This window comes from Lissotriton vulgaris, chromosome 2_1 (assembly GCF_964263255.1).
Source record: "Lissotriton vulgaris chromosome 2_1, aLisVul1.2, whole genome shotgun sequence".
Taxonomy (NCBI): Eukaryota; Metazoa; Chordata; class Amphibia; order Caudata; family Salamandridae; genus Lissotriton; species Lissotriton vulgaris.
The window spans coordinates 1,585,555,651-1,585,579,180 of NC_141687.1; the positions used below are offsets into that span (position 1 = coordinate 1,585,555,651).

The 23,530-nt window shown below is 38.5% G+C and overlaps 1 protein-coding gene across 1 annotated transcript in view; it reads right to left on the bottom strand.

Moving 5' to 3' along the window:
* Positions 1 to 374: 374 nt before the first annotated feature.
* LRP1B (LDL receptor related protein 1B) overlaps positions 375 to 23,530 on the bottom strand; it is a 3,669,685-nt gene continuing 3,646,529 nt past the window's right edge. The window contains exons 89-92 of the mRNA XM_086955170.1: positions 14,119 to 14,209; positions 10,663 to 10,807; positions 8,977 to 9,075; positions 375 to 2,722 (exon numbers count right to left, since the gene is read on the bottom strand). Coding sequence (XP_086811296.1) covers positions 2,582 to 2,722; positions 8,977 to 9,075; positions 10,663 to 10,807; positions 14,119 to 14,209 — 476 coding nt within the window. The 3' untranslated portion in view covers positions 375 to 2,581. The remainder of the gene's footprint in view (positions 2,723 to 8,976; positions 9,076 to 10,662; positions 10,808 to 14,118; positions 14,210 to 23,530) is intronic.

Here is a 23,530-nt window from a genome sequence, read left to right on the forward strand (position 1 = left end):
TTTCACCTTTGGCAAGCAAGTTGGTTGCTCACGGTAAAGACTGGATACAATGCTTAACACCAAAAGTTGTGATGCCACTTCTTTATATACTCTAGTTGTTGGATTAGCTATGGGCTCACCTAGTGATTCCCATGGAAAGCTTTACACTTAATTCTAAACCCCACAAAATGATGCGCTTCACATTCCACTGCAAATATTTCCATTCTAACTACCATCTTTTCTACTGAAACTGGATTCTTGGGTAAGTGTCCTAATTCAGTCATGTATTTCACTCTACATATGAATATAGTAACACATAGAAAGGCTGTATTTTGTTCAATCAATATCAGTACATTAAATAAATAAATACGTCAACAACATAAGTTTTTATAAAGTATTCAACACTTCATTATAGAAACATAGGCCAAATGACTAGTATAACCAAAATGAAAAATACTGTTCAATTCGTAAATGTACTTAAACAAGAACCTGAAAAGTTTATGATATGCAATACATTTCTCAAGCAAATTGCACAAATATTACATAAGTAAAGACTATATTGTAAAAAGGCCTCAATATGGCAAAGTTTAGAAATAGGTAGTTTGCATGCACATTGTACAACAAAAAGGTATATAAAACAGCTTTGTTTTCTTTTTTTCTAATGTTTGTAAAAAGAGAATAAAGAGCAATCACAAAGTTATTCATTTATTCGATTAAACCATGCTGACAGAAAACGTCAGGCATGTCTTCAAAATGAACCAAAGCACTCTATCATGTGAACAAGTCCTTTGTGCCTTCAAAGATATGTAAAGGATACTTTGTATAGTTAGCACTCCAGTATTTGATACACCTTTCATTTTCTTTAAAAGGAAATTCATTTTCATTAATCTTATCAACAAGTGCAAAGAAAACTTGACATTAATATTAGCCCACATTGACCTAAGTAGACACTTGACATTGTGTGCTCCATATAATAAATGACCAGTTGCTGCAAATTTCGTGAACAAAACAATTATTGGAAACATTTTGATCTTGTTGAATCCCATCAATTTCTAAACAAATACATGTTACCTTTCAATAAATCAACCCTGTTTTACTTATCTACCTAATGGGTATTCACTCTGTTGGACCTTTGACAACCTGACACATTTAAGATAAGTGCATTATATCCAAATATCTTTTACAGATATTATACAATGATCATTTTGGTGAAATACATCTAAGTGCTAGACACCATCAATGTCTTTCTGAAAAAATACATGTTCAGCTAATTGAAAGCATTATTCCTGGAAATAATAAAAGATCGTGAAAAGTAATGCAAATCTTACACTATTTATGAAAATGTGAAAATCAGATCTGCTTGACTTCTACAATTCATGAAAAATATTGCGTTGCATTTTTGTGAAACGTTATTTCACATACATGCTATTCCTTATTCTGAAACAAAATTTGAGCTGTGATAGTCAATCTTCTAGCATAATTTATAATTTCACAATATTTAGGCATCATTGTAACATTGATAGGCATTTGAGCAAGGAGTCTTTTATTGATTGGCATACTAGTTTGTGTCACGGATATATGACTCTGTATTACAGTGCTGACTTTGTTTTAGTGAACTGTGCTTGACCAAGCATGTACATTAAAAGCAACGTCACTAATAAGAAAGCTTGATGTATTTGCACACCTGTGTCCACGTATAATTTATTTTCCTGCCTTTGACCTGACCATGTAGCCAGAACTGGAGTCCTTGGCACATTTCATTGTGTTCTTTCTTTTCATAGTACAGCAGAAGGCTCTAATTAGATTCACTATTTATTTGCAAAGAGTTTATTTACCATAATGAATAGCACATGTGTTTCGTTTTTAATGAACAGACAACATTCGATATGCTGTCAAAATCGTCCATTACTTTAAGTAGCAACCTTCAAGTCAATTTATGTTCAGCGTTATTGGTGCTTTAAAAATACTCTTTATCAATAAAAGTTACAGCATACATTTGTTCATAGTTACTATAAGTGCATTTGTTTTCCAAATGTTTACTATATAATTCATATTTACTTCTGAAAGATGTTTCTGTCTTTGATACAATGTGTTCTTGAATAATGCAAACTAGTTGTGATCTCCATTGAATTTGTAAATATATTTTGGTGCTTGTTTGGATCACAGTCATCTACCAGCTGAGCACACTTCATTTAGTGATAGGCACAAAGACAAGAAGACCATTCATTCCTTCTTCTACCATTCGCAACATGTCAATTTACAGAATATTCTGTATATATGTTAGACTCTTCCAAGATAATAATCCCAGCCCACCTATGATGCGGTCTGAAATCAATTGCTAACATTCACACTACAACCAAGCAATCTTCTCCGCATATTTGAGGGTGTATCATAACAGCAGCATTTGTTTTCAATTATACTGTAGTGCAGTTTATTTATCATAAAAATACCATACAAATGGTCAATTAATAGTCATCAGCAGAACAAAAAAACAACAAAAAGAGGTAATGCTGATGCCAAAACAATTATAAGAGTGTTGGTACATAGAAAAGTAATCCTCATATTTTATACAATTATACAGAGTATAAAAGGTAACCGAAGATTATGCCACAGTCTCCCTTATCCCAGTTTCTATTTTCTTTGGAAGGAGTTCTTTTCTTTCGTCCACACTCGCTAAAGAGTTCCGACAATTTTGCCCATCCACAAATAGCTTTGCATACACTGGATTGGAGTAATTTGTTGGCTAATGAACAGAAAAACACAAAGAGGTAAAATGTCATAAATATAGTATTGTAAGCTTAAAACATTTACCAGTTCATTTATTTACGTAAAAAAACATGATACATGATTTACAATATTACAGAAATCATTCATTTGCATGTGCACATTATTGATAACAGATAATACTTAATTGGTAAAATCAAAAGTTCAATATTACTGTTTTCTAATTATTGAGACAACAGCAACAATCAAAATGATCTTTCTGAACCTGAGAATGAGGGTGATGATTTGAAAATCAGTTTAACTATGTGCTGCAATGGTTTTTATCCCACACAGAGAACAAATGCAACATTTGCCTTTTTTATAATATTTTGTTTAATCAGATAACAACAGTAGTGCCACGTTTTACTGTTTTGTAAATCTCAATGACAAGATAGCTGGTTGGGTGGCTGAATGAGTTAAGTCCTTACTGCTTAGAACTGTATGTAATCTACAGGACACAAATTAGATTGTTTACAAGATTTTCTGAGTTGCACATCAAATCCCAGGCCGACAAAGTGTGTCTTGTTGGGTAACAGTGAGGTAATTTTTTGGATTTGGATTTGGATTTTATGGTGTACCTTCAGTGTTCTCTTTAGCTAGAGACCCTCTTATCACAACCTCTTTTGAATATATTTGCGTGAGGGGTATTTTTGATGCAAAAGAGCCAGTTTGTTTCCTGATGGGACCACAAATGATAAATAATGTATCTTCCTTCTTTCTTCAGACTCCATGTGTCCATTGGGTGGTGTGTCCCATTTTAGTTATGTTAGAGACTTGAACCAATTGATATGATTTCAAGCTTCCTCTAGGAAGGGCAACAACATTCTTCTTATCTTTCAACATCTTGGCAACATAACTGAGTGGTGGGTTCTGTAGATAAGACCTCTGGCGTTATTTATTGTTTGTTTGTGAGCAACCAGGATGTGTGAGTGGTTGAGAAATCATATCTGGCTATACTGTAGATCATCAACAGCTGTATTATGACTTTCATGCATAACTGCAAGTCAAGTTGTATGAAACCTGACAATTCTTACAGCTCTAAAGAAGGTGGGACAAAACAAGCCTTGCAGGGAACTACAGCTTTAAAAAAAAGTTCTCCCATTTCTCCAAACTCTAAATCATACCCACAGGTATCTTTTTGGATCGAATTTGAAGCAGAAACACATAATTAGCCTCACAAAACACTGCAACAGTCTTTTTTCGAGGTCACAGATAGCTCTGGATATTCAGTGGTAGTGCTACTGTAAAATAATTTGGAACACTTCACACACATTACTTATTTTCTGAAGTGAACTCAGATTATTCGTAGTTTACAGATGGAGGATATGATCTCAATTATAAAGTTGACTCAGGAATGTCTTCTGTTGATCTGACTGATCTCATCTCCTGGTATTTCAATGGAAGCTTCAAACATTTAGGATCTGATGGCCAGATGCAATAAGAACTGTTTTCAAAATGCTGGTCACATTTTGGGACTAGTATTTTTAGGACCTGTATGGAAATTTGAGGACCAAACTATCTACTAAATGGTGGGTTTGCAAAATACCAATTCCTAGTGGGTTGCAATCCAACCTAACTCATGAAAGTTAATCATTTAGGGCATACATTGCAATCCACTTGGGATGGCAGACATCAAAGTGTTGTGTGCCTGCTGAGGACAGCATCAGCAGACCAGGATGTCTGTGATTGTCTTTAAACAAAGCACTTTTTAAAATGCTTCCTGTTTTCCTTAAAGGAAAATAAAATGTGATAAACAAATGAAAAAGATAAGTTTAAATTTTGATAAAGTAGGCAGTGGTCCATAGGACCACTGCCGACTTTTTAAAAATGTTTTGGCTACATTCACAAAGGGAAGTGGTTCTGTTGGTGACCCCTTCCTGTTTGTGAATGGATTATCATGTTTTGTGTCAGATTTTTGTCTCAAAACATTAGTACACACCAATCCAATTCAGTATTGGAAGAGATGCCCCAAACAAGGCCCTTTCAAATACTAAATAAATGCTGGGTCACAAAGCCAAATTGTGAATCTGTAACTTGCGAATCAGGTCATTTGATACCACAAAAATACTTTGTATATCTACCCATGAGATAACTAAGTCAAACAAAGTTTATATAAAATTACCTACTGAGAAGAAATGAGGGGTAGTTTAGACCTTGGCAAACAGAATGATCTTTCGAAATCAGTAGTTGCCCCACACTGCTAAACTTGTGATTCCCCATCTCATTAAGAGGAGTAAATGAATGGTTTCTGATGGAAGACTTCAACTGGCTCTGTTATCAGAAACATTTGACCAGTGGACCATTCACCACAAATGTGTTTCCTACCATGCATAAGAAGGCCTCCTCTATTTAGGGTGGGCCATCTAGTGCATCGTTTAGCTGCTTGAGTATGCACTGAAAGGCACAGCATCCTAAACAATGTATCAAATGTGATGTATAAAAATCCCTTCACATCTGGATATTTTATTTGTTTCCAAACGTTCTCCTGCTTTATCAGCAAGAGTGCCTGCAACAAAATGCTTTACTAGCTGACCATAGGCAGAGCTTCTGCAGGAAATTCTGGCAACAACAAGCATCAATGCCCCTTTATGAGTTCTTTGTATTGTGTCCGGCAAGATTACAGATAAACTCAAATTCTGCTACAGTGCAGTGACAGTAAAATTGCTTAACAAGTCACTATAATTCAATAATATGCCAACTCACTGCAAGCAGTTTCAAAAGTAGAAATCTCCATCATGTACCCAACCAACATTCACTTTAAACAATGCTCAGTCCTGTGTTGTTACCTATCTCGTCTGCACCAACTGACTGCAAAACAAAATTCCCTTTTCAAAGGAACAGTACTTATGAGGCCTCTCCATGTAAAAGCAAAAGACACACAATTGATGAACGGAATGCAGAATAAATCAAAACATTAAACCCCAGTCAAGAGATCTGGGTTATATCCATCATTCTTTTGCTCAAACCCCGAAACCGGTGCTAGGATGCTTGTTTCCAGTCCAGGGAGGACCTGGCTTGGCAGTTCGGGTTGGACTGTTCCCATGAGGCACAGGGTCAAGACTGATTTGCATATGGCTAGGTCCAAACTTGAATGGCATGGTGAGCAAATAAATGATGGATTTAGGCCCAGATCTCTGTACTGGGGTGAATGTATGCCATTGTTCTGCATTCTGTGAATTTAACTGTTGTTTTTGCATTTGTCTCCATGTAATGGGTCGAATTTTGAGTTGGTTAGTAATGCTGATTTGTCGATGAAGTGCGAAATCCAAAAAGTGTTGTAACTGGAGAACAATGGGGTACCCACCTCAGGATGTAATATCTGCACTACAAACTAGAGGAGTAAACTACCCAACTCTAAATCAGGCCCTGTGGCTTTTGAATTGAAATAAACCTTTGATGAAAGCATTGACCAAATGAGTGTTTAAATTATGTCCATGATTACATCCTTACTTATGCAATTCATAACATTTTAATAGGATGTTTATACTAGTTAACCTGATTTTGCATTCAAGCAGTTTGTTTAACTGATCACTATTGTGAAATGTAATGGTCTGATGCTCTATTACTATATTTCATCACTGTACCTTTCACTATACTTGATTCTGCATCTATCCTAAAACATTTATTTTCTAAAACTTGTCTTATAAAACATGTGTTCTTCAGATTTACACACAGAAAACCCACCCTAATTCTCCATCACACCAGAGACCTGCACAACAGGATTTCTGCTAAAAACTGTGACCTGGTGTGTATGACATATGATGGTTTCCTCATTGTCTAACCCGCAGTATCTATCTGCAATTAAGAATAAGTTGTCAATAGTCATTGTCATATTGCGGCCATGCCAGCCCGTCTCAAATTTGTGTCAACCTTGTCCGTATGATTGTCAAAACAGTGCCTTAGCAGTCTGATATTTCCCTTACGCAATAGCCTCTCACATGATAGAAGTGTCAAGCCTTTTCATCACTACTAGCAGTAACAAGTGTATCATCAATAACTGCTGAACATGACGTGAGGAGACAGCCTTGTTTGCCTTTAGATAGATCTAATGTGGAATGTTGCACATAAATCAGGGATGGGCAGAGAATGTGGGGACAAAGATGTCAGAGGACTACAATCAACAGACCCAGCAAGAGGTGGAGTGTGAAATCTCAGACAGACATAGTGTAAATTGACAAACTGGTAACATGAGCATTAAGAACAGCAGAAGACAGATGAATGAATCATGGAAGATTTGCAGAGTAGCATAAGTCACTGTGATTCAAGGAGAGATACGTTGTCAGTTTCTTAATGAGGTAGCTACAAAAACACACACACAGAAGACACACACATACTGAAATATATTCACACACAAACATAATCCTCACAATGTTGTAAGAGCAAAGGACGCTTGATAGTGTTTGATGAATTGTGTTCTGCTATGTGATAAAACAATGTTTGTGGAAGATCAGATCTGCACCCGTGGCCAGGTGTAGGTCTGTCACTGAAAATTACATCCGATAGCTAATAATACTTGAACTAGTAAAGGTAGTGGTCAGACTGTTGAGATTGTCCTCAGTTCTTCTTTGTCTTGGCAGTTAAGCAGTTCTTGTGTACCACTGTGTGTTCAAGTGTGTAGGCTTTATTGGATGAGAGGACTATCATGTTTTACTATCATCTAAGACACTGTATGCATGTATGTACATTTCCTATGGCATGAACCTTACCAAAAGGTTCAAAGACAAGCATGAAATCAACAAGTGATACGAGAGGTAGCTGGGTTGTTGACATTTAATGCACTGTGATTTAGTGCTGTTTAACCCCTTCGCTGCGGCGGCTATTCCGCCGCAGCGCTATGGAGGAGAAGGAGCCGCGCAGTGCTCCCGTACTTGTGACCGAACTGCTCCGTCACGGCCCGCGGGTGAGCTGTGCTTGTGACGGAACTGTTCCGTCACGGCCCGCCCGCTCTTCAGAACACTCAGCGCAGGCGAGGAATTCGCGCCTGCGCAGGCCCGGCGAGCGGGCCGTGACAGAACAGTTCCGTCACCAGCAGAGCCCACCCGAGGCTCGTGATGGAATGGTTCCGTCACGAGCATGGGAGGGGTTAAAGAGGAGCCCTATCATCTCTTTCCAGAAGTGGAACGGTGTTGGAGCTGTCTTTTTGAATGTTGTTCCAGGTCCTGAGCACATTAAGAGCACCTTAGACAGCATTTAGAGAAAAGTCAATTTTTATTTTTTATACTTTCTAGTGTGATGGTGTTTTGACTGTATTGAGGAGCACCTTAGACAGTAAGCTTGTCCGCAAGGTAAGCAAGGGTGCTGATTGTACTGGCTTTGTAAACAATATAGCTGGTTGTGTAGCTGGTGCAGCCAGCAGGGGGAACCGATGAAGTTCCACCAGGATTGAGGTGACATCACCATAAATGTGCACACCTTAAATGACGTGTTCTGGTGTGTAGAATGTGCTGACAGGTGCCAATATGGAGTCTGGGAAGCCATGGAGCAAGTGAGAGAGTACGAGGTGTCTGTGTCTGTGTCTGTTCTTGTTCGCCAACAAAACCTTTTGTCCACTGCATCTACCTTTGTACTCACATTACCTTTTGCAGAGTGCAGTGGGTTGTTTAATAAGATAGTCTTGCTTTTTTCATGTTCATAACCACTAAGTGTGTCTTAATTTAGTATTGACGTACATGTAATCTCTCCTACGAAAATAACTTTCCTCTCTTGCTATGTAATTTATACTATAGTAGGTGGTGTAGGTGCTCAAGCCCAGTAGAACAAAGAAAACTGATTAAAGATGAATTATTGTGGTAAATGTCATCAATGATCTAAGAATAGTATGCTGTTCTTCTGAAATAAATAAAAGCTTGAAATCAAAATCAAAGAATATGTATCTAAAAAAGGAATAGCAGAGTGTTATGTATTTTCTACTAGGGCACCTTGTACTGTTATGAGGACTGGCTCCGTGCTTAGTTTAACTCAGAAGGTCTCTGTGACCTTACTTACTCAGCCCAGCTTGTTTTCATTCAACCAGAAGCAAAATGCTTTGTAAACACAGTCATTCCTTTCTCTCTATGCACAGCCAAGCATCAGGCATGGTAAGATGCAACAACTCTTATGGTTATAAGTGAACTAATGTGCATCTCTAGAAATGCTGTCTGATAAAGAGTGCAGAGATAATGAAGAGCACTATATGTGTCGAAGGGGGGATGTAAGGGTCGATAATGAAATGAGCATGGCAATGGATTTTCTCACCCCTTGTGTTAGTGGTCCCTTCAGATCAGAGTTTAGGTAGATTGGAGGAGCAGTATGTGGAAGCTTGAATACAGGGGTGCCTCCCCATATATACCTAGACTGTACACAAATAAATCATTTTAGCATGGCGAACAACTTTAAACTGCATTTGTTTCGCGTTTAAAAAATATATATTATTACTTGGACATTTTGATATGTGGCAACAAAATTCATAGTAATGCTTTATTTTTTACCCGAACATTATAAATTGTATACATTAAATAGCACGTTAGTTCATGATACAATATCTGTCGTTAACTAAATTTCCATGCACACTATATTCAGCGGATAAAACTGCAGTTGTCAACTCGCAGATCACTTAATCCCATGGACAAATTGAAGAAACTGACGCCAGCGAGAAGCCAGTCGAAGTGTTTTTCTTTTCGTCGCGAAGAGGAATTGTGGCAGATGGGTTAGTGCTTATCGGTCAAGCTCTCAAAGCTCATTGATGAAAGCACTTTACTTCGATGGAGCTGAAACATCTCGAAAGTGCAAGGATGCCTTTTGCTTCAGTCAATATAGAAGAACTACGGTATGAACCATCTTAAAGTATGTAATTTACCAAACAGTATCCCTGAAATTCAGAACTGTTTACATGGGAAGTTTTTAGAGCCTAACTTGTAAAGTATAGTGTAAAAACCAACATCTAGTACTGTGTAGTTATTGCTACTGGTTTAAAGAAAATAAACAACTAATAAAATGCATGACATATAGAGATCTAAACCTGATGAAAATTTACCGTGATTTAGTAATCTTTAGAATCGCGTTGTTGTGTTGGCAGCCCAATTTTTTTATCAATATGAACGTTGCTGCTTTAAGCTACTCCTTAAGAAATGCAAAATAACGTTACGCCATATTCTTTGAAGCTGTTTTTTTAAGTCTGATGTTAGCCATGATCTTTTGTTTTTACTAAAATAATTTAAATGATATACTTTATGGGGGTTTCAGCCACCCCTGTTTATCCAATGGTCTGTTATTAAACAATTCACACTATTCTTCCACCCACAAGAGCACACAGCAAGAGGCAGTGGGTGTCCTCGCTTCTTACTTCAATGAACAAATTCACACGTAAAGTAGTTCTCTTTATTGCTAAGAGCTACCATGGCAATTTGTGCGTTTTGAAACCTAGAATATTTGTCTTTAGCCAATACATTTTTTTGAATGACGAGGGCCTGACAACTTGCTCAACATTAACGTTTTGTAAAAACAATGATTAAAAAAAATTATTATTGACAAAACGAAATGGCTGGCAGCCAAAGTCAGTTCCAACTGCTTTACCAATATGTCTTAATATCACCCCTTCATGTCTGATAGTAAGGCAAATGTACATTTTATTAATAAAAGTTCTCAAAATCTATTATTTTTATTCAAGTCTATTAGAACGACTTAAGCTGAATTTTAAACTATGCTGTACTCCTGTATTTCGTTACCTACCCACAGAAGCCACCACAGACCAAGTGATTTGTTTTTCTCATGCGGTATGGATCAACACATGTACATTAGTTTCCATTTAGCGCTCTTTGTAGAATAAGTACAAAACTATACACATCAAGCAAATTCTAGAATTATGTCATTTACTGTCACATGGCCTTGAAAAAAGTATCAATTCTTGAAACACAGAAGGATTTTTTTTAAGTGGACATTTACCTTGTCTGCATCTACTGGGAACTTTGTATGTATAAGCCCTCCATCGTTATGATCATGGTCCACTTCATACATGTTGTATGATGGGTTGCCTATTTCTACATTAATTCCACCATTTGTAACTGGTTGCCGCCTGATTGTTTTCGTCCTGAGGAGTAAATATTTATATTGAATACATTAAATCACACCATAACTGCTAAGTTGTTTCACCAACACATTTAAACAAAAAAAACAAAGAAATCCTCTCTTTAGCGATTCATTGTGCAATTCGCAGTAATCATGATTAGGCCAGCAATCTGAATTACTTGCCGAATCAGATTTCAAGACCAACCATAACTTCCTCAGTAAATATCAAGAAAAAATTTGGAATTAACCGAGGAACCTAGACCGTAATTGCTAAGTGAGATAGAGCTAATTATTTTATGGCGGGTATAATGCTGGGTTATAGAAAATAGTAGAAGAGGGGATTGCTGAATTATGGTAAACACTATTGGAGACTACTACTTGGAACGTTCCATTTTCAGATATGTTGTTTTTGAAAGTTGCATAGATTCCTTTAGGCATAAAAAAGGTGAACATTTAAAAGTATCTTCTGTGAAAATATGTAGTACAAATCCAGCTTTGTCAGTGAATTGGGTTTATACTACAACATGTAAAACATCTAAGAATGGACTTTGTTGTGGTTTTGCCAGGCAGAGATTGCATAAAGAAGTTTAATATTGTAATCCAAGGCTTTCCTACGGAACAGCTAACTCTGCTACAGTGAAAATGAGTTTTAGGGCATTGTCACTTCTGGGACGTTTAACATTAAACTTTTGCATGTCCTACTTTCTGATACAACGAACTCTGCTTTTTGGGCACTTAAGGCCTAATTGGGTGACTTATTAATATTTAAAAGTATGGTTAACGCACTTCAAAAGGAGTTATTTTGACAGGTCCAAATTACAGTTTTTAAACGGTGCAGACAAGCTACAGTGGTAGGCTTGCGGTCATGTTTTGCACTGTCACCCTAGTGGTGGCACAATGTGTGCTGCAGTCTACCAGTACCAATGAACTTACATTCCCCAGTAACACTTTGTGCAATATATTAGGGAGTTAAAGGTAATTGAAATATGGCAATTTATGAGTATGACCAATTTTAAAATGTTTTAGGAGTCAGAACACATGCACTGGCCTGGTTAGTAGAGTCAAAACATAACATCATCAGTCCAAACAAAATGGCTACACTATACATAAAGTGGCAAGAATCCCCCCAGCAGATGTTTGTGACTAGGACTGCTATGCTTCCTCCTTTCACTTGTGGTGCTCAAGCAGTGGATTTTCTGGTAACACCTAATCTTCTGCTCCCAAATCTGTAATATGGAAAAGGCACAGTTTTAAAGGTGTTTCTCATTTGCATGGGACCACTCACCAATAGTACTAAACTAATACCCTGCCACGGCCCGTGGAAGGAGTTTCGGTGGGGCGGAGAGGCGGGGCCGGGGAGGGGCAGGGTGGGGGATGCTAAAAACCGGAGTATTGAAAATTGAAGGTAAGTAAACAATTTAATTAAGAAAATGAATTTCGTAGCGCGACCTGCATCGCAAAATGTGATGCAGGGTGCACTACGAAATTCGTTTTATTTATTAAATTGTTTACTTATCTTCAATTATCCATACTCTGGTTTTTAGCAACCCCACCCTACCCCTCCCCCGCTCCGCCTCTCCCCCCCACCGAAACTCTCTCCACGGGCCGTGGCTGCTAATACCCATTTGGGACTGCGCAGTCATAAAATGGGCACCATTGTGATCCATTTAACAAGATGGAAATCACATACATCTGTGGCTATTTCTGCAAAACCAAAAGTGCCTCAGGCAGCAAAACATTGATGCAATGATCCACAGCACCACTGTAGCTAAAGTAATGGCCCAAAGGTTCATTGCACCACTGCTTTATAAAGCTTATGTTAGTTTACTTCAGAATGAGAAGAGGAATCACACCTCTTCTTTCTATTACTCTACTTACAGCAACAGGTGTGCCACCAACCGCGGCCCATGGAGGGAGTTACGGTGGGGCAGAGAGGCGGGCGGGGGAGAGGCAGTGTGGGGGGGTGCTAAAAACCGAAATATGGATAATTAGAGGTAAGTAAAGAACTTAATAAATAAAACAAACTTCGTAGCGCGCCATGCATTACAAAATGCAAATTAGTTTTAACCATTAAATTGTTTACTTACCTCCAATTATCCATATTCCGGTTTTTAGCAGCCCCCACCCTGCCCCTCCCCCGCCCGCCTCTCTGCCCCACCGTAACTCCCTCCATGGGCCACGGCTGTGTGCCACTATGGGAGAATGGATAGAATGCACTAAACTGATATAATTTGCCAGTGGTGAGTAGATTAAAAAGATTTTGCAATGACAGAGATGTCCTGTGACTGGTGATATAACTAAATTCTGGAAACATCCATTACAACGCAGTCATTACATGGCAATGCCTTTACAATGTAACTTTTACAACGCAAGTGCATTGACATCACATGCCATTACAATGCATGCCATTACAATGCATGCCATTACTATGCATGTCATCACTACGCTTTATAATGTAAGTAATGGAGAATTTTAAGTTTTAGGGTGGGTATGGGTTTAGGGGTAGTTGGGAATAATAATGTTTACCCCTACACTATCCAACACTTTCCCTACTGTTGCACTCACTGGAGTGGGAATAGTAATTTTTACCCCTACGCTATCCAACACTTTCCCTACTGTTGCACTCACTGTAGTGGGAATAGCAATTTTTACCCCTACGCTATCCAACACTTTCCCTACTGTTGCACTCACTGGAGTGTGGATAGTAATTTGTTCCCCTACTCTACCCAACACTTACCCTACCATTGCAGTAAAAGTATTATGTGGTGTAATGGTATGTGATGTGATATAATGCGTTGTAATGGAATGTGTTGAAACAGTAGTTTTAAAAAATGTATTGTAATGGTATGCGTTGTTAAATCACGCAATGTAATTGTAGTTGCCATGTAAAGACTGTGTTGTAAAAACATTTGTTGTAATGGGTTGTGTTGTAATGGCATATATTCCTAAATTCTCCTTCACTTGTGATGTGAGTACTGTGTATGGAACTGAACTGGGTTCAAAGCAAATTTCAAATGGAACTTGTATTCTAATCATTTGAAATACAATCATTTGAAAGAAAAGAAGCAATATTTCCACATTATTGTCAGTTGGTAAGGTCACACTGAAGACAAATTGCAGTAGGGAAGTTTGGACTCTTGATTACCACAGATTGTCTTTCTTCCAAACACTTTTGCTCAAGCAAATAATATCAGGTGTTTTATGGCAAAATGTGTATGGCGAACATCTTAGAGCACATTAATTCCATAATGTTTGTAATCCTGATTTAGGAGAATAGACTGTTTTCTTCCTGAACTGGACTAAGCCAGGACTGAGTAATGCTAGCAGTCTTACCGCCTTCTTCTTTTGCAAAGTAGAAGTCCAATCACTAAAGTTGTAACCAAAGTCACCAAGAGGACCAGTGGAACGATGATCGCTATACTTCCTGTATACACAAAAAAAAATGAAAATGCGTTCATGCATGTTTACCAAACCCAAAAAAACATTTATCCTGCTCTTACTCTCGTCGAATGTGACAAATGAAAGAAGAGCAAAACAACTAGTCTAAAACTATTTAAGTATATGACAAGATTAGGGTTATAGTAAAATGTCCTTTTATTTCAAAATAAATAGTTATGGGACATCAAACACACTATATTCTGGTACAGATATGTAAAACTTTTGCAGTCTATAATATAGTTCAAATAGAGAATCCTTTAGGTGCAACTAAGATAATTTGCAAATATGTGTATAATGCTGCTTTTTATTTGAAAGTAAAAAGCAGCTTCAACAGATGGCTAGCGATAGAAGTGTTACATAGTAAACCCCCTTGTTTATTTGGAGCTGTGCAAACTGTTGGTATTTTACTAGTCGCTGAACATATCAATTTTTCAATAGTGAATTGGTGCACATATTGGTGTAAATTGATTTAAAATTGTGATTTAGAGGAACAACCAGCTGAAAAGAATGTCAAAAGTAAGAAAAGTTCACGCTCTTTCTTTAACGCCTTCAATGCTGCCGTCGGCCAACAGCCATCGCGAACACTACCTCGGTAGTGCCGTGCACGTCCGTTGGCCGACGCGGCCCCGCCCGCGCAATAGAATGCCCGGAGCGGATTTTGCGCTGCGCTAAACGGGTTAAGGCCACTTTTTCCTGACTTCACTCTACTTTCCAGTGAAGTTTAATTTTCACATGCCCTCAATTTCAAGTGAAATGCAAATATATTAGACAAAAATTGAAGGGATTTACGAAATACTCCAAAATATGTGTGGCTTCTTTGATTAACTGCTTGCAGAGGATGAGTCTTTGCATTAATCATACATGGGTTTTCAGGTAAGTAGCAAATATGAGAGTTAGAAAAACTGACAATTACAACAAAAATGTCATTTGATACATTGGTGAGAAGAAGGCAGGATGTAACGATCCTCAGTAGCTCATTTATGAGGGTGAAATACACACAAATGATGCAGATCCACTCCCTTTTAGAAGTGAAAGTCATGGTGCATATGCATTGTGGGGCTGCATATCTGCATTCGTATTTAATAGATTGATTTGCAAACAATACATAGACATATATTAAAATTGAAAAAAACAACGCCCTTCTTAAAACCACAATTCAACAAAAATGAATATAATTGCAGCAATAAACATATTCATCTATGATCCACTAATATACATACAAAATATTGTAAAAAAAAATCAGCAATTTACCTAAAGTAAGAGAATCTCGTTATTTGTGAAAAATGCAAAACACCTTAATCTTTATTCACAGAATAATCTAGAAGATCGCAGATCAGAATTGACCTATACTATGAAAATTGTTTAAGTGCAAAATACAATTATAGCACAACCTAACTGCTAATATAGAAGGTAGGCACAATTAAAGACCCAGAAGGGCTGTTAAGTGCAATGTTCTCAAGACCACAAATCATAGTATAGTACTTTCATTATTATTTATGCAAAATACAATTGTTAAGGTGCAAAATATGCGATATTCTAAATGGCCACAGACCGGAATTTACTTATAGCATGGCATTATCCTTATTGTTTGTTCAATTAGATCACAACCTAACTTCTAATACAAAGGGTAAGTGCAGTAAGAAACACAGAACAAATAGTAAGGGCAAGATTTTCCATGGACCACAAACAGGAAATTATCCATGGCAGTTTCACTATTATTTGTAAAAAACATAATTATTACTGTGCAGAATGGAAATATAGTAGCAAAATGCAGACCACCACATCTCAATTTAAGGACACAAGATCCAACTAAAACAGCAGGGGGTGATATTGTGGGGGTCTGCCCACCTCAGAATTCATATCTTTTGATATGCTATGGTGGTCTGTAATACTAATAAGTAAACTCAATTTAACAAGGCTCGCAACTCCCGGATTTTTGGCTCTCATATAGCATTTCCATAAGAATATATCTGTTGCTGTGAGCTACTCAACTCAACAAGCCCTTTGGCTACTACAGACAAAATGTTACCTATGGCGAATGGACCTGTATATTTCTAAAAACAGTGAGTTACAGACTCCTTCTTACCATGGATGTCAATTCATCAAAATGCCAGGGGTAGCAGATGCATCATCATTTGCCATTTGGTGTTTACTTTTACTCATTCACAGATCCCTACACATACACACACACAGACACACATTCACACATTTTCTCATACATAAACACAATATCACCTTCAAGCAGGCACACATATACATTTTAAATTATTTTTAGCTTACCTCACCTCACAGTAAGAGTCATCGTCCAGCGAACTGTACATAATGTTTATAATAATAATAGTGAATAATACAATAATATTTACTATTAGTATTATAAAAAATGGCAGAAAATAAGGAAAGTGGAGCCAAACCAATATTCATAAGTACGATCTGCTCCTGTGTTCCTAAAACTGGTTTTGCCTCCTCTGAGGCCAGGAGTTCCAAAGAAAGTGCCAGAGGTCTCAAGGGGCAAGCTAGGGGTCACAGACACAGCTCCTGGCAACCCCTAAATGACACTTAATGCTCCTTACTATATTAAAGCATCTAAAAAATAAAATGATATTCACAAAATCATGGGAGCATTTAGACAGAGGGGGCAGATGCCACTTTCCCGCTCAAAACCCTTTAATCACTTTACACTTTATAAAGTCTCAGGTTTCTGGTGGGGTCATGTCCATTTCTTATCGCCCGAACACTGGGGCCAGCAGTTTAGCCCACAAACTAGGATTACATTTGATTATATCTGATGAAAGTCCATCAAGACCTTGGGCCTGAGAAATTTTCAAACCTTTTATTACAGCCTTAATATTCCTTACTCAGGGGAACAGAGTGCACACTACCGTCCCATTCTCCGGTGGCCAAGCATACATGCTCTCCATTGCTCCCCTATTTTATTATTTTAGTTTGTACAAGTCATATATATACCTGACCCATCTCGAGAGGCACCCACAAGCTCCCTTGTTTTTAAATCAGAGGGGTGTAGAATGAATAAAACCAAGACAAACATCAGGTAAAGAGCAGGGTTGCAAGATCTGTTCTTGGAACATCAATGGGTTAAGCACAAAGTTGGAGGAAGATGATTTCATAGAGTTCATCACACAACACAACATACTCTGCTTCAGGAAACCTGGCAGACAAAAAACTCGCCACTTGTGGGATACAAAGAACATTTAATCCCAGCACAAAGGGAGGCACGGCACATAGGGCAAAAGAAGGGCTATCGATCTTTATATCCACCGACTTCCATTGGAGAGATGTCTGTATTGATTTAGATTCGACATGGATGCAATGCATTATAGACGAAATCTCTCCTACTATGGGTCTATTAATTCTCAATTTATATATGCACCTAACGAGAAAACACAAAGGGAAAAAAATAAAGCAACTAATTGCTGCAATTACAACGCTGAAAACCACCTACCCAAGTGATAATATGATAACAACAGGTGACATCAATATGAACCTAATCCAAGGACAGGAGGGAAATTTAGCGACATTTATACAGCCACGACAGGGCAATCGAAGTAGACAAGATGCAATGGGGAAGAAATGTGAAGCAAAATTGGAAGCCCTCTTTCTGCATACGCTAAATGGAAGGGGACCTTGGACAGACCAGCAGCCCTAACGAGGGTCACCAGGAATACAGGCTCAACAATAGATTTTACATTAGCAGACCTTGATCTATTTCCTTACATCAAAGATTTCCATATCCTAAAACGGGTTGAAAGGGCCACTATCCCAGATCTTCGCATTATCTATCTCAACTCTTTAACTTACAACAATTAAACTGGAATGAAGACAACATCTCCAATCTAATGGAGACATTTTGCTCATTGCTCTCACCGTTAGTAGAAGCTCAAGACGCAGTAAAGGCCTGGGAGTCCTTCGTAGTCAACATCAACAAAAAATACCAAAAAAAGTGCAGAGGACACAAAAATAAAAAGAAACGGAGGAGGAAAGTGGTACATGCCAAAAATGGGTTCAATAAAAACGCGGCTGAATACATACCTAAGGTCATTTCGAAAAAAGGACCCCCAATTATCACAACAAACTCTCACATCAATTGAAAATGTATAAAAGGAGCTAAAACGTGAAACCAAGTTGGCCAAGCAAAAGTATAAGGAAAACCTTGAGACCACCATACTCCATGCCACCAAGCTGCGAAATTCTAAACAGTTCTGGGCAAAAATAAACCTTATTCTTAACAGTAAACTGCGACAGTTCAACTCGGACATGACAGATCAAATCTGGAGTGCTCACATCGATGCAACATACAATTCCACACTGGACAAGCGCACAGAAAACACAACTGACATCGCAACAAAGATCAATCTGACTCCCAGTTCAAGAACAACCCCAGAAGCTGGGAATCACAGCAAGCAAAAAGATTCACCACATATGCGCAGTATGGTACTGGTGGAAGATTCAGCCCTGGACCCAATAAAGTCATTCCAAATCAAAGAAAGAAGTAAGCCAGCCATTCTGGAGAAACAGAGCACATAACTCCAAAGCAGGTTCTGAGGACTATAAATCACCTGAGAGAGAACGGGGCTCCCAGACCAAATGGCCTACCCAATGCTCTATTTAGGCCAGATCCTACATTTTGGTCTAGCCTCTTATCCCCCTTGTTCCGTAACATCCTTCAACCGATTCATAAATCGGGGACACGCTTAGACCCTAACAACTACAGGTTAATAGCCCTACTAGACGTTGAGGCCAAGATCTACGCATTCCGTGACATATTTCCCAAGCACAAATACGCCTGGAATCCGGATTAACAAACCAGATACTGGCCAGACAAGGGGTCCTGGCCAAATATTACTGGTACACGAGGGACACTAAAGATAACACGCTTGCCCACCTCTGTTGGGAAGAGTTCAAAAAACAGGCTAGACAGACCAATTCCACATGCAAGTCTCTTAGTGCTTCTACCGCTAAATCTGGAAGAAGCTGTCAAACAAGCATCGTTGCAAATAGACAAAGCATTAGTGGCTGGCAATAGTCATGCCTGGATCATGATGCCAACATATAAACAACTGAAACAACAAATCTATCTACAAGAATGTTTCAGGGATCACTATAAGAGGAAACTAAGCTTATTGAGGTCGGGGTGGTTTCTGAGCAAAGACCCTACCCAAAATGGTTACGGACCTGGCCAACTCTGGATTGATTCCTCGTGATACGGGAGTAAAGTTGTTATTGCATCTGTTATGTATCTGCTCGGCCTTACAAAATCTAAGGAATATCCTCCTGAGGCCATTTCTAAGAGACACACAAGTCAGGACCTTCCTGCAAAATGATAAGATTCCTGACATTTGCTGCTCAAGAGCTCGAAAAAAAGGAAGAAGCAAAGAGGAACTGGGGCATATGGAAACCTTGCAGTGGGACCCAGATCCTCTATCGTTCTCTTTACAGCCACCCTCCTCCCCCTTCTTTTCCCTTTTATTTTAAGACACTGCAAGAATTTTATTTGAGACAAGAGGGGCAGTTACATCTAATCAAATATAAGCCCTTATGTGTGCCACACCCCCTGTTATAACAGTCATTTGCTGGCCCCACTCTCTTAATGAGAGGGCCATCAGCTTATAAAAGTGCTACCCCTGTTTCTTTTTATCTTTGTATATTTAAAAACGCTCTCCCTGTTTTTACGTATCATGTATATCTGTGCAAAGTCGCCCAGGACATGGGGGCATGTTTTATGCTGTTTTAAGCTGATTCATTATGTTGATGTTTATCACATCGTGGTAAGTTCCACCCTTTTACGATTTTAACAAATCAAATAAAAGTATTTATTATTATGACCTGTCCCATGCTTCTCTAGGAACTGACACTGCTGCGATTTGTTTATCCAGCCCAAGAGCAATATTGACTATGTTCCAGAAAGCCTTTATGCTACCTGAATGGAGTAAGGCAATTGCCTTCATCCATACACTCTCTATTTATTTCACTCTCTATTTTTTGTCTTACTTCTTTCCTATAGGTCTTCCTATGAACTTTAATTAGACACTCCCTATTGAACCCACCTGTTTTATAGGCCTGCCTCATGTTCCTAATTAATTTAGATTGGCACGCTCCTCATCAGAAGTATAAGTACCTTTCCTAAACTGGCCACTATTAATACCCACAAACGCCATGTCCTAATGGAGGCAAAAAAATCTATGTGCTGAGATGGTTGATTGGTCTGTGATTTGAAAAGCTCCATCATACTGTTTACAATTTGAGATTTAAATTTTGCTGACCACACTAGCCTACGTTCATCCCTACGATTAATTGACTGACTATTCTGCCAGATATCTCTTAGATAGGTACCACTATACAACAAGACCACAAGTGGTTTATGGTTGCTACCTACTAGATCATCTATTAGTAGATCCTTAACCCCTTCCATGCTCATGACGAGCTCAGCTCGTCATGCAGTACACTGGTCGTGTGCTTATGACGAGCTGAGCTTGTCATGAACAATGGTATTCATAGTAGGTCAGCACCCAGAGGGAATTGCCTTAGCAGTCAAGGTGTTAACTAAGCCAAAGTTATCAGAATAGATTATTACAGACACCCGCCCGTTATCAAAAGTGTGATAGGCCAGCTGGCTGCCTATGCATCTGCCTTTATTAATAGTCATATTCAGGCAAACATTGTAGCTAATTGTATATCCATCCCGTCACCCTGCTTACATTGCAAAAACTGACCTGTGATCCCAAAAGCACTTATTTTCCCCAGTTAAAACACAACAGTCGATGGGTTAGGTGGAATATTTGCAATACAATCCTCCAACAATACTATTGGTATGTTAGTGAAGGACAGGGTAACATTATCCATTAGAACTGCCATCTCTCTTAACTGCCTTTTTTGATTTAGGGAAAATATGTATTGATTAGCAATAGATCAGGACCAGGATTATTTCCAAGTTATCTTGTGTTTTCAGTAATAGGTCAGAGACAGACATTGTAAAAAATACTAGCAAACTATTTTACTGAAATGCTCCTAACAATTTCATATTTTACAGATATCATGAAAGCTAAGCCACCCGCAGGGTGACCAAATTGCCCCTTGATCGCTTTAATACTAAAAGCTCACTAGTCACTAAACACCACCTCCTCCAGTTCCCAGGACTCTTGCAAGGCGATAATCATAACATGGTTCTTTTCAGACCAGCAATGTTGAATGATAACACGTTAGCTCCATCCTCATCGGAATCTACAGATTAGGGGTCTTGAAATTGCCTCTTTTTCATTAAATGTACCCGTTATACAATTCCTTTTGTTGTCATGATGTTCTGATAGTTCATCAGGGTTAGTAAAGTTTTGCCTCCCCTTCTGATTTAACAATAAAGATCCTCTGAGAACCAGCGGCCTCCTGGCCCCCAAACCCACTATTGGGGGATCACGATTAAATTGGTTATAATGTGCCCCGTACTCTCCTCCTGTACTTTCACATGAGTTAGCAACTCCCGAGTGAGATCAACTCATTTGTAAATGATTCGTACGTTTCAAAACCTGACTGCTGAATCTTCCAGTGAGTTCGGAACTTCATCTGCTACTATCCTGGAATAGAAATGGACCAATACAAATGGTCACGAGTCGGCTATATTACTGGCTTTGGAAGAACATCCAGGGAATATCTTTTGGGGATTGTTTGGCCAGTTTAGGGATTGTTTAAAAAGGGATAGAATGCAAGATCTTTTTAGTGAACATTCTGTATCAGGGTCAGCAAAAATATCTACACATTGGAGGACCCAATCAACTTCCTCATAGGGGTTGACTACAAAACCCCTACCCCACCTTTGATCAGTCTCCAGCCTAAGGGACTCAACCACTATCATTCATAGGCACCAATATATCCTGGCTTATGCTCAAAGTCATCATTCTCTATTAATGATTCAGTTGGATTGCAAACCAATGATGGAAGAACTGAACCATAAAGGTTCAAAACAGTACACTTACCTGTAAATGGTTGAGCAAATGGGATCTTGGGTTGTAGGTCCCTTGTGGGGAATTTAACGCTTCTTATACTCCTCTTGGTCAAGCTTTGTATTTTCCTTTCCTTTTTCTTTTTTCTTTCTAGACTCTAAATTAGATTCCTCTATATTACAGGCCTGTTTTACCTTTTGAGGTTTTTTTTTCAAATGGGAACACCTCACTACATTTCCCTGAATCAAGGACAAGACCAGATAGTACCACCCAGTTATTAGTGACCTCTGCCAGATCACAACCAGTGTCTTTATGTGGGGTCTAAGCCCAGGACCCCCCAGTTGAACACATACTTCCCTAAAGCTAGGAACAGGTCATTTTACACTGCTCCTACAGCTATCATCTGCTAGTTAAACCGGTAATTCTTTAAGTATTAATGTTAAAATATATAGGATGTTGTCTGAGCTATCAGTGGACTTTTCCAGTGAAGACAAAATGCACTCAAGACTTTGCAATGACTTAGAAAAACGCACATGTCTGAGGAAATGTTTGTTGATGGATTCAGCGACATGTCTGCAAATGAGGAAATATTAGATAATGAAGAATTTGTAATATTAGGAGAACTAAAAAATATATCCAAAGACTTTTTCTTCCACTGAGGCATTTTGGGTAGTGGTTCCATACCCCTGTTAACTGCCACCAGATCTGATTTAAAGGGTGAGATATCCGGTAAGGTGTAATCCAGTAAAATAGAAAACTGAGAGGATTGAAAGCCTGTGGGGCAGCTGAGTTTTACAGTCCAGTGAACAATTACTAGAAGGAAATATTTTTTCTTATCTCGTGTGATTCACTTGTTCCTGTTGTTCATTTTGTTCTTGCTTCTAGTCCATGATATGAGGCTTGCACAGGCCTCCTATAGGCACTGTCCGATTACTTTGATCATCCTTCAACTTTACATTCTTCATTGACTACATAGTTGAGCTGGAGATGGAAATTTCTATAGAAAGTTTTTGAAAATACACCAATATTATTCTAATCCCTTTAAGCATAACCAGATGAGGCGCTTTCTTTATTAGTGGATTAGATTTAGGTGTTTTGCCACAATCTGGTGCAGAGTACTCTAGCAGATCTGAGGTTTCTCATCATCATGATTCAGGATAAAAGCGGTTTTGGTGAAGAGGCAAGAAGATGGGAAAGGTGGAAGGAACAGTGCCAAAGAAGAGCATAATAGGAGAGAACTCTCTAAGTCTGCAAGCCGCACCCACTCATAAGCATAACATAACAAGTGTATTTGTAAAGGACATGTTAAATCGGAGGTATCTTGGCACTGACTAACAGAGGATTATTGTTACTCAACT